Source organism: Lissotriton vulgaris, chromosome 11 (genome assembly GCF_964263255.1).
Source record: "Lissotriton vulgaris chromosome 11, aLisVul1.2, whole genome shotgun sequence".
Classification (NCBI taxonomy): Eukaryota; Metazoa; Chordata; class Amphibia; order Caudata; family Salamandridae; genus Lissotriton; species Lissotriton vulgaris.
This window is the reverse complement of record NC_141699.1, coordinates 706165250-706177940: the sequence shown is the minus strand read 5'-3', so window position 1 is coordinate 706177940 and position 12691 is coordinate 706165250. Positions and strand designations below refer to the sequence as shown.

The 12691-nt window shown below is 43.4% G+C and overlaps 1 protein-coding gene across 1 annotated transcript in view; it reads left to right on the top strand.

Moving 5' to 3' along the window:
• Positions 1-12691, top strand: part of LOC147683350 (uncharacterized) — a 120106-nt gene that overhangs the window by 77171 nt on the left and 30244 nt on the right. The window contains exon 2 of the mRNA XM_086944825.1: positions 2896-3043. Within this exon, the coding sequence (XP_086800951.1) occupies positions 2901-3043 (143 nt within the window). The 5' untranslated portion in view covers positions 2896-2900. The remainder of the gene's footprint in view (positions 1-2895; positions 3044-12691) is intronic.

The following is a 12691-nucleotide window of genomic DNA, read 5'->3' as shown; positions in this document are numbered from 1 at the left end:
ATTGAAATTAAGGAAACAAGCTATGGCATCATACCGAGAGTCAAACATGGAATTCTAAGCTCCTGACACCAACAAACTTACCACGATTAAACTGCGGGTAGGGAGACAAGGGAAGCCGGATAGGTGCGGGAGAGCCTGGTGGGGGGGCAGGAATGCGTGCGAGGGAAGAAGTGTGGCAGGCAGATGCGCGGAGGGAAGCCGGATGGGGGCGGGAGAGCCTGGTGGGGGGGCGGGAATGCGTGCGAGGGAAGAAGTGTGGCAGGCAGATGCGCGGAGGGAAGCCGGATGGGGGCGGGAGAGCCTGGTGGGGGCAGGCGGATTAGGGAGATGCTTGTGTAAATATTTGTAAGCAAACATTTTAACAAACACAATGAAGCAGACAATGCATCCATAAAAAAAATAGATGGGTGAGGGAGGGGAAAGGACGAAGCGTCCAAGTAGATTTCTTTAATTAGGAATGCACCCGCTTTGTGAGCGTCCCTGCTGTAGGTGAGAGAGGAGGGTGAGGAGGGGGAATGGAGATGAGCATATTTAAAAGTTACAGCGCGATGGGGAATGGAGATGAGCATATTTAAAAGTTACAGCGCAATGGTAAACAAGAAGTGGCAAAGACAACAAGCTGCGGGCGGCAGGACTTAATGGTTGAAGAAAGTAAACACCGGGAAAGCAACAACGAGCAAGGGTGAGGAATAGAGGAAGCCGGATGGGGGTGGGAGAGCCTGGTGGGGGGGCGGGAATGCGTGCGAGGGGAGAAGTGTGGCAGGCAGATACGCGGAGGGAAGCCGGATGGGGGCGGGAGAGCCTGGTGGGGGCAGGCGGATTAGAGAGATGCTCGTGCTTGTGTGGTCACGTGACCCGCTTTTGTGGTCACGTGACCTCACATGCACTGTGAAGAAACTGCAGTGAAACCGTAGTGGTTTCACTAGTCGATCAAGCCCTTGAATTTTCGCCTATTCCATTCGCAAGCGAATGGTAATAGGCGAAACCTAAAAATGGTATTACTGATACTGAGCCACTACATATTCGATAATTAAGGATTCACAATTAAGGACTCGCAAAAGCCTATGCATGTAGGAATCGCTATAAAAATAGCGATTCCTACACATTCCTTATTCGCGAGTAACAAATTGCGATTTGCAAATAACCCCTTCACTGCGTTTGTCGGCCAAAGGCTGTCGCAAGCACTACCTCTGTAGTGGTGCGAATGTCAGTTGGCCCACGCGGCCCCGCCCACTCCGCTTAACCGCAGCAGAATTGCCGCCGCGGTTAAGTGTTTAAGGAAAGGCTTCCAATAGGCCCATAGGAATTGAATGGGAAATTGCATGCGCAATTTGCCAGTACCAATTGGTACTCGCAAATTGCCCATGCAATTTCAAGGGTGCAAGGGTGTCAAAAGGACACAGTGTTGCACCCCTGAAATTGATCTGTGCACAAATGTTGTGCGCACACATGTCCCAAGGACGTGTGTGTGTAACCTACAACTTTGAAAAATGCACTTTAGTGCATTTTTCACATTTTTTACAAATGACCATGAAGTTCAACTTCATGGTAATTTGCGACCCCTAGTAGCGAAATCGCTACTTAAAAGTGGTTCTTCCATTGCATTTAAGGAATCGCAAAATGTGATAACTTAAATGCGAGTTCTCAAATTGCAATTGCAATTAATTGCGAATTCTCAAATTGCGAGGGCCTTGACCCGTAATGCATTGCAAAAGCTCATTTTGCGATTGCAAACGGACAATTTTTGCGAATCGCGCGGTTTGCAATCGCAAAAAGCTTTGATGCATGTGCCAGTGTGTTTGGCACTGTTAGCGAATCGCAGTGGCTCGCAAATGGACCTTCCTCATCAATATTCATGAGGCAGGTCGCAATTTGCGACCCATTGTGAATGACTACAATCACAGGGATTATGGCCTGTTGGAATTCATTGCACAAAGTCTGTAAATAGTTCCATTATCCAGAAAGAGAAGCTTCTGATGCAAAAATGGCCATCAAAAGAAATTAGGGAAATTTTATTTTTTAAATGAAGATAGACAAACCAGCATCACAGAAAGATAGTAGTCTCCTTGACTCCAAGAAATATAAGACCGCATACTATGGCTAGAACCAAAAGCAATATTGCTGGCTTGGACCGCATGTTGACTGGAGCAAAAACCTTTTAAAATATCAAATAAAGCATAATCTGATTTTTAATTAGCAAATATTTTCTTTCGAAAAGTTTTTCAAAACGTCAGCATTTTCAGAGACTGGATGGTTTTAATAGACGTGCAGAAAGAAAATTACACAATTATGCTTTGTGTGGGGAAAATCCAAGACCAATTCATTTACTAGAATTGTTTTTGTCTTATTTTCCTATATTTTTTTTATTTTTTTTAAGTTTGTGGAAAAATGCTTTGCTGGGAATTTGCACATGCAGGCAAAGTTTGACGAAGTTGACAACCTTTGCACTCTTCGCTAAATGTGGATTTCATAAACCTTTTAAGCAAAAAGTACATTTCACACAAACCTATAAGCTATGAAAATAAACAATCAAGTGAAGTGAACATTTAGCCAGGATCTTAATGCGACTTTACTAGTCCGATTACAATCTTTAGACAGATAAGCATTTTTTTACAGACTAAATCAACCTCCTGGATGTGAGGGAGAGCAGGCATTTATGGAAACTGCAGCACACCCTCACAGGTTCTTAGAAAATGGAAATTGATAGGATATGAACAACATTGTTGAATGTTCTACTCACAATCATTGCCCTTTCCTCACCAGTCTATGCAGGTTCTTTCTATTAACACACACTGCTGAAATAGTTTGTCTGTGAAAGCGCACTGTCGCAAAGCCAACTGAGGCCGAGAACAAACTTTGACTGAATTTGATTTTTCTTCTTGTGATGTTTGGTAGTTGATATGAGCCTGCAGAAAAAGATTTCAAGAGGAGGAAGTGTGGTAGAAGGTGTGGTGGAACCTAGAGCTTCCAAGAAGAAAAGAGAGCACCTGAAGAAGCGCCTGACATCACTGAGTCTCTTCTGTGCGCCTTTGAGGCGTAAAAGGTAAGTCCTCTTGATTTATAGAGGATACTAGCCGCTCTGGTATGTTTGAATCTGCACTGACTCCAAGTGATGTCAGTGGTGTGGGAACAATTCTATGAGTAAACACTGGGATGGCCATTGATGTAAATTCACAAAAGCCATGGGGGTTGTAAAAAAGCTAACTGCCACCTAAAGAGTGAGTGTACTAAATGTCCACAGATCTTAGAGAAAATGGTGGCACAGTGGAGTATCTAGTTGTACCTGTTTAACTGCAATACACCAATATTTGGTTAAATATGGTGCGATAGGGTATTGACATTGACGGCATTTAATGATCTGCTTGTGCAACTCAGTCAGCAGAAACAGCCACTGGGCTGGCAACTCAATTTTGAATTCAAAAGTGCAAGGCTTTCAATGCATTCAAAGCTTAGGGTGGTATTTATTTTAAAGACAGGCCTGGGGAACCACAGGATCTCAACTAGAGCAGCCACTGTGTCATGGTATTTCCATCTCCAAGTGAATAGTTTCCATTCCAACCACCACCAGTCATTGATCTATGTAAAGATATGGAAAGAGTCATAGTCTCAGCTGGATTCTCATAAAAAATTGTTCAGTTGGAAGCACTAATTAGTTTTGTTTTTGTAGCACCTGTAAGTGTGCAGAGTTTGCTTAGCACTATACTCCTGATTGCACCAAAGATAGTCTAACCCTAGAATTGAAGGGACAGGAGCTGACTTTTAAACTAGCAGCTGAGGGTAGTGTAGTTCAGTGGTTTAAAGCAATTGCTGTATCTGACATACAATTACTCAAAAAAGGAAAATGCAAATAACATAGGTCAGTCAGTCACAAAATCCATGTGTCATAAAATCACAATATATAATATTTCCTGAGGCACAGCCGGGAGCCACAAGCTAGATTGTATTTCTTGCGCTTTTAAACCTATAAAATCTGCAATTTTAAATAGATTGTGCACTCACTTTGTTTCACCACTGCTCCTACTGGCACCCCTTTTTGGAGCAAAAACGAGCGCTTGGAAGGGCGAAATCGCTGAGCTTTCCATCGCCATTCACCCACGCCCTGACCGGGACACGCCCACTCAGAGGCCACGCCCCCCGCCCGTGTCAATAAAGGCGCGCTGAACTACGAGCGCGCTGATTAGACTCTGACTATCTCCTGAGGCACAGCCGGGAGCCACAAGCTAGATTGTATTTCTTGTGCTTTTAAACCTATAAAATCTGCAATTTTAAATAGATTGTGCACTCACTTTGTTTCACCACTGCTGCTACTGGCACCCCTTTTTGGAGCAAAAACGAGCGCTTGGAAGGGCAAAATCGCCGAGCTTTCCATCGCCATTCACCCACGCCCTGACCGGGACACGCCCACTCAGAGGCCACGCCCCCCGCCCGTGTCAATAAAGGCGCGCTGAACTACAAGCGCGCTGATTAGACTCTGACTATCTCCTGAGGCACAGCCGGGAGCCACAAGCTAGATTGTATTTCTTGCGCTTTTAAACCTATAAAATCTGCAATTTTAAATAGATTGTGCACTCACTTTGTTTCACCACTGCTGCTACTGGCACCCCTTTTTGGAGCAAAAACGAGTGCTTGGAAGGGCGAAATCGCTGAGCTTTCCATCGCCATTTACCCACGCCCTGACCGGGACACACCCACTCAGAGGCCACGCCCCCCCCTTCGCCCTCCCACATTAAAAATGTGCTTGGACCGGAAGCGCAGCGGGCGCGACGATTGCGTGCCAAAGGCGCGCATGAGGCAAGCTCGTCTGCGCTCGTCCGCGATCAGGACGCGACCGGGGCCGGTCTTCATGCCCGACCCACCAGCCACAACATCGCACCTTATACCCGGACCGATCTGCTGTCTCTTAGACCCCCCCGCTGCAGGACTCACTCTGGCTTTCTCTTGGACGCCCAAAGCCGAGACTTTGTCTGCAGAACTTGTCATTTCTCCTTGTCACCTGCTGGCTTAACATCCCGCCCAATCCACGCCCCCACCTCAGCTTCTATTTCTAGCGATCACCCCCCGTTGACCCTTAGATCTGCACTTATTAACTGCAGATCTTTGACCAAACATGCCTTTGACATCTGGCAGTCCCTCCGAGATAACAAGTGGGATCTGCTTTTCCTAACGGAAACATGGCTCAATGACACTACGAACCCCGCCATTTCCCTTGCCTTACCGGAGGGTTACAGTATCAGCTGTGCCAATAGATCTAATGGCAAACCAGGAGGTGGTATTGCCCTAATTCATAAATCCACCTGGACAGCCACCTTTCCCCCATTTGACCACATCGACTGTATAGAAGGTCTGCCTTTTAGCATCCAAACCTCACCGTCCTCCTCCTGTTCGGGAATACTTATTTATCGTCCTCCTCATTCCAATCTATCGCACCTACCGGCTTTGACGGACTATATCATCCAGCTCAGTACACGATACTCCAACTTTACTGCATTAGGAGACTCCAACCTCCATGTCGACAATGAATCATGTCCGCACAGTAGTCAATTTATCTCCATGCTAGCGGCCTGTAACCTAGTCCAATTAATAACTTTACCCACGCATAATGCGGGTCACACACACTGGACTTAATCTGCTCCAACCTCTCTTCCATCCGGGTGGCCCCCCCCCATCCCGGTCATCTGGTCCGACCATTTCTTTATTTCCTTTGAGATTGACATTCCCCGCCCCTGCAGATCTTTTATCACGCCTAAATCTTCAGGAAGAAACTGGAGTCGCATCACTTTGGACGCGCTCCAGAAACATCTCAACAACTCCCAACCCTGCTTGTCAACCGACCCTGACCAAGCTATTAACGAACTAGACACATGGATCAGTCAGGCCTTAGACGCACTGGCCCCCATAAAACCTGTCAAATCTTTCAGGACGGCATCTTCAGCCCCCTGGTACTCCAATGAACTTCGGCAGATAAAGACCTTTTGTAAATCTCTTGAACGCCGCTGGAGACAGAACTACTCCCCGGACAGTAAAGTCATCTATAAAACTGCCCTCAAAGACTATCGGAGAATGATAGAGGAGCACAAACGGGACTTCCTGGCCTCTAGAATAAAACTCGCCAGCAATGGAGCCAGGGAGATCTTCAACATTGTTAGATCCTTCACAGACACCGCTGCGTTGACTAGATCCCAGCCCGCCTCCCAGGCATTATGCAACAAGCTTTCTCAATTTTTTGAGGACAAAATTGAGAACATCCAAACATCCTTTCCCCCTTCTAATACAGAAGGAGACGACGAGCGATCCACTCCTCTCATACCATCGCCACTCTCTCTGACTGAATTCGCGGTAATATCGGAAGCAGATTCTATGATTGAGCTCCTTAAATATAAATCAGGCTCCCCTAACGACCCTTGGCCAGCCAGGGAATACAAAAAACTGGCACCCCTACTTAACCCCTATTTAAATCACATCTGGAATGACTCACTCCGTACAGGATGCTTCCCTACCAAATGGAAGCATGCCTCCCTAGTCCCCATTCTGAAGAAACCCAATTTAGATCCTGACCTCCCCTGTAATTACAGGCCCATTTCCCTCCTGCCTGCCCCAGCCAAGGTCTTGGAAAAGCTGGTTCATTCCCAATTGGCTAGTTTCATCGAATCCAATGGGCTCCTTCATGCCTCCCAGCATGGCTTCAGGTCGGGCCATAGCACGGAGTCGGCCCTCATTGAAATGGCCGACTCTGTGAGATGGACGCTTGACCGAGGGTCGAGGGCGGTGTTAGTGCTGCTGGATCTTTCAGCAGCATTTGACACCGTCCCTCATAAGATCTTGCTGAGAAGGCTGGAGGACTTAGGGCTAGGCGGCTCTGTTCTGAAGTGGCTGTCATCGTACCTGTCTAATCGCACCCAGCAAGTCTTTACCCCTCCCTTCACTTCCTCTGCCAGGCCACTTAAATGGGGAGTCCCACAGGGTTCTTCCCTTAGCCTGCTTTTGTTTAATGTTTATTTCACCCCTTTGGCTAAGCTGATCTCCCAGACTGGGATCAAATCTACATCTTATGCTGATGACATCCAGCTACTTTTCACGTTCAATACCCCTTCTGCATCTGCTTTCGACCCACTGAAATCCTGCCTAAGAGACATTTCCAACTGGATGGATGCTAATTCCCTCCGTCTCAACGCAGGTAAAACGGAGATTCTGTTTTTCAACTTTCCTTCTCCCTTGGATGCCAGCCTGTGGTGGCCTGAAGACTTGTGCCAGGCCCCCACGCCTAAAAACTCGGTGAAAAACCTAGGAGTACGCTAGGATACCCATCTCAGCTTCGATACCCAGGTACAAACAGTCGCAGCCTCATGCTTTGCCAAAATCAGAACAATCAAACGGCTTATTAACTATCTGCCGGAGGAATGCCGCAAGACTGTGATCCAGGCATTAATCATATCCCATCTTGATTATGCCAATGCCCTTTATCTTGGTATCACAGCAGGCCTGTGTTACAAATTGCAGACGGTTCAAAACGCCGCGGCCCGGCTGGTGGAGAGAATTCCTGCCAGACATCATATCTCCCCTCACCTTCGTAAACTGCATTGGCTACCCATTGCGAAAAGATGCGTATTTAAAGCAATGACGCTGGCATTTCGTGCATCTAAAGGCAATGGGTCGGCCCATCTGAAAAATACTCTTCGCCCTTATGCCAAATCCAGGGCACTACGCTCCAACTCCTTATTTTTCCTTGAAACTCCCTGATTTAAGCGTTCCTGTGCTGGTGGAAAAACCTTTGAGGTCTGTGCTACCAAGCACTGGAATAAGCTTCCGTTAGCTCTTCGCACATGCCAGACAGAACCAGTATTTCGTAAATCCCTTAAAACCCTTCTTTTTTCCTCCTAGTTTGGTACCTCCGACCTGTCCCCCTAGTTCTCAGAGTCTCCCAGCGCCGGGATGCCCCGTTGGGGCCGCTGCGCGCTTTACAAAACACACTAATAATAATAATAATACATTAAATAATGAGTATTGTCCAAGATCACAGTTATAAAATGAAAAACAATGGTGCTCGTTTTGGTAGCAGTGCTAAAACATGAGGTGGGAACTGATGCCAGAAATACCATTTTCTGTGCCTAATCTCTGAATTCAGCATTTTATTTCAGAAAAAAAACTTAGCATTTTACCTCCATACTTACCATTAGTATTTGCACGTGGTAGAAGGCGACAGTTTACACATGCTGTGATGAATTTTTTTTTATCACTAACGTGGTAATATATAATAATGATGTTTTTCTTCTAAACCTAAAATGTGTTAAAATTATAATATGTGTATATGTTAGGTCTCCGTGCATATTGTGCTGCACTTAAAAAATGCCGTTGAATATAATGAATGATAAATACCATGGTGTGCCAATAATATACTAGATGCGCCTGTTATATAAAAAAGAGTGACTTATGGATTTAACAAACACTTGGTAACCCAGGAAAAAAGGGGGGCGCTCTGCAAGTTTATGGTAATTAAGATTCCCAATATACGTCTCGGTGCTCAAAGGAAGGGCGTGGTCACCAACACCCCACACAACCTAAAAAAGGTTTACTAAACAATTTGATTCTCCTGAGCACTCGCAATCTATACAAGCACAATTCGTAACAGTGTCCTCAATATATCCACAGCAGTCCCAGGTGGGCAATCCAAATAACGTATCAAAAAGGGTCCTTCAGATCATGAGGCTTTTATTGTCCTTCAGATATAGCTTCTCCACATTCCATGTACAGGTATCATAGGATATATTCAGCCAACACGTGTTTCGTCTCGTATAATATTTACACAACGACTTCCTCAGGGCTGAAATCATAATACAAATACAAATCAACAACTCCATAATTAATACTCTATAATACTATACAATTCTACCTTAGTTTCAAGAATCCCGTGACAAACAGAGAAAAAGAACCCGGTAGGAAATACCTAGAAGTTCATACACCCGATACGTGCACACTCTCAAAGAAAACCACCACCATATTATGTACAAGGGTTCATGTCATCTATCCAACATCGTGTAATGTAAGTCTTTATTACACTCAAAGGCTTAAAAATAACTTTCGCCACGTTCAGGAATAACTATCCAATGTCCCTCTATTGTCAATGTCGGACTGCCCAGTAAAGGGTGGTATCCGTTATAATAAGCAACTATTTACATAATGACATCTCATATAAGAGCCAGTGTTTCAAACCCATGTTCACCGCATGCTATCCAACATGACTCAGTGTTTAGTGCAATCAACTAGCATATTTACCATAATCTCAGTGTTCTTGACAGTTCATAAATTGAGATAATCTTCCTACTTCGTACTCCAAATAATAATTTGTAAGACCCTGTGAAAAGTAAGTCCAGGGAACTCAATAGTAAAATTGTCTAAGTTCCAAAGTACTAATAGTCCATATTATCACAGTAGTTTGATCCACTTACCCTGTTCTTATTAACGAAATATTCACAAATACAGGAGTCTTCCTGTCTTTTTACAATATATTCGGTTTAACAGCGATCTGAAATAGAGATCGGGTGGGTGTAAATATATTCCCTCATTCCAATATCCGTTTTTTACTATCTAATACTTATTCCAGATTCAGTTGTGCCTACCTTGGTTAAGCTCCGTGTTCGTCTTATCCACGAACGCGTTCCGATCGGCGTTCCGCGTCCGCGCCATATTGGAATGACTATTTGTACTCTTAAGTATTCAGCGCCATCTTGTAATAGGCAAATAGGTCCAGAAATGATTTATCTAATCATTATTAAGGAACTTACACAACCCGAAAGTTTATCCGAGTTGATGTAACAGCATAAGTTGACCGCTCGATATCTCAAATTGGTCTATATATAGTTTACCCCGTATTACTGTCTATTCTAAACCGGACGTCCACACGGGCATCTCAGGTCCTCGTTTTTATAAATGAAGGAAAATACTATCCTTCAAAAAACTCAGTGTATCTATCGCTCCATTTCCTACACGGTGCACATTTTCGGTACTTTTAACTCTGTTTGATGTCGGTAATAAGACAAAGATGCCAGCACCTTCTTGTAATGGTGAAACTACATCGGTATATTAATCTATCTGGTTAATCAATATCCATCCAAAGTCCTTAGTATTAATTCCTCTCAGCATTTAATTCAAGCTTAAAAGTAAATGGGGGTAAATATTACATCTATTCATACAGTGTATTTACTTCATGTTAGAGTTTAATCTCAAATATATGGGTGCCATCTTGTAGTGGCAAATAGATCGGAAAAAGGACCTATTTATCTAATCAAGACTCCTGCTAATTCTTAGCTTTTGACACAAGTCCCATCGATTTGATATAATTCCATATTATAAATGGTCTCTAACCCTCCAAGATATTGTATTGGATAGAGACAGAAAGTTTACACGCATCCTAGTAATGCTAGTGTCCCTGGTCTATGAGAATCACAGAGTCTCTAACCTTCCAAGATATAGTAGTAGATAGAGACAGAGAGTCAGAGTTTAGGTGACAGAGTCTGACTTCAACAATTCTCACTAAACATTTGATACAAACCATCCTCATATATAATATACTCAGTACATACATGTCACATAGAACAAATATTATTGGAGCGTCCCATAACAGGCTCCATCCCTCATCTGAATACAAATGGATAGGTGAAAAGGAGATTCTTACATATATAAATTGCTGCAAACATATATGCACGGACCAATCACTCCATACATATATTATTTACAATTGTTGATACTCTCCCAATACCCATATAACTGGTCATATCATATCTTCCTTAAATCCTATATCCTAAACAGGATTCAGTATTGCATAAAATTATCCTCAATAGCCAACATTCAGTCAGAGACAAATTCATAGTACTCAACATATCACTCTTCTCCCAAATAATATTGGAGCTCGTGGTCATTATTCAAGCCTAGTTCCACAGCTTTAAGTCTCATCAACCATATGACCTCAGTTCGTCTTAACTTGAGTTGCCTGTTACCCCCTCTCGGATGTGGGCTGATGTGTTCAATACCATGATAACTGAAGTTATGTCCCTGCCTGTCATCACAATTCTGTACTGCATGTGCAGCGATAGGATATCGGGTGTCCCCGTTCTTCCACGCTCTCACATGTTCTGTTATCCTGTCACGTAGTCTCCGAATCGTGCTGCCCACATAGATCTTCCCACATGAGCAGACTATCACATACACTGCATATGTAGTGTCACAATTTATGAAACTCATTATCTCATAATTAGCTGAACAGTTGTAGCTAAAGTTCAATACCTTCTTCATTCTTGAAGAAGGGCTTGGGTTTTTGTCCAACTATGGTACCAGATTGGTACATGACCAAAATTGATTTATATAAATTTGTGAGGTTACTGAAATTAAAGAAATTCTTTGCAAATGCACCTGAGAAAACGAAATGTCAGGGTGAAAATAAAATATTGAGTGATCTGACGATTGAAGGAGTGAATGCTACCAGACTCTTACTATCTATTACTGAAAATGAGGAGGACCCGATAACTGTGGGTAGACTTTTGGATGACCTAGAGGTCAATAGGTACATGAGTGAGAGCTCGGGTCTTAAACTTAAATCCAAATGGACGCCTCAACTGACATCAGGGAATGTTTTGGATGTTTTTCACAAATCATGTAATTTGGAAATAGATAAATTGATTGATAAAAGTAAAGTGATCAAACCATATATTAAGAATGATAATTTGTCTGTGGGGGAAAGACGGGCACTAAATGTATTAATGAATGACAAAAGTGTGGTTATCCGCATGGCAGACAAATGCGGGAATGTTGTTATCCAGGACACCAAATGCTATAATGATGAGGTTCTATCACAACTTAATAATGATACCTACTATGAGTGTCTGAGCAGAAATCCCCTTACAGATGTGACGACTAAGATCAATGGTTATTTGAAAATATGGTATGATCAAATGTTACTTGATTTTGATGAATACAGTTATCTGGTAGTCAGAACTCCCCGCTCACCGTGTTTATACACGCTTTCAAAAGTACATAAAAATAGAGAGAGACCACCGGGAAGACCAATCATTTCCGGAATTGGGGGCCCAACTGAGAGGTTATCGGAATATATTGATACTTTCTTAAGGCCGTATGTACATAACCTACCTTCGTATATTCAGGATACAAAGCACGTACTGAATATCATGAATGATCTGGTTTGGGAACAAGATATGTACTTGGTTACCCTGGACGTGGTATCATTATACTTAAATATTCACCACCATTTAGGGCTGTGTGCAATAGAGTCATTCTTAAACAAAAGGTCTGCTGAGCTCTTCGAACATACTTCCATGATTCTGAAAATGACAGAATTGGTTCTGGAAAATAATATTTTTCTCTTTGACAGCAAATGGTATAGGCAACGCCTTGGTACCCCGATGGGCTCCAGGTTTGCTCCGTCTTTTGCCAACCTTTTTATGGGATGGTTTGAGGCGGAGTGGATCTGGGGTCAGCGTGGGAAAGAGTGGATACAGTACATTCACTACTGGGGTCGTTTTATAGACGACTGTCTTATGGTTTGGACCGGTACTGAAGTCAAACTTAAGGAATTTTTTGAGTACCTCAATGAAAATGATAAAAATTTGAGGTTTACTACACAATACAGTAAGGAAAGTATTGCCTTTCTTGATATCAAATTGTACATAAAAGAAAATAGACT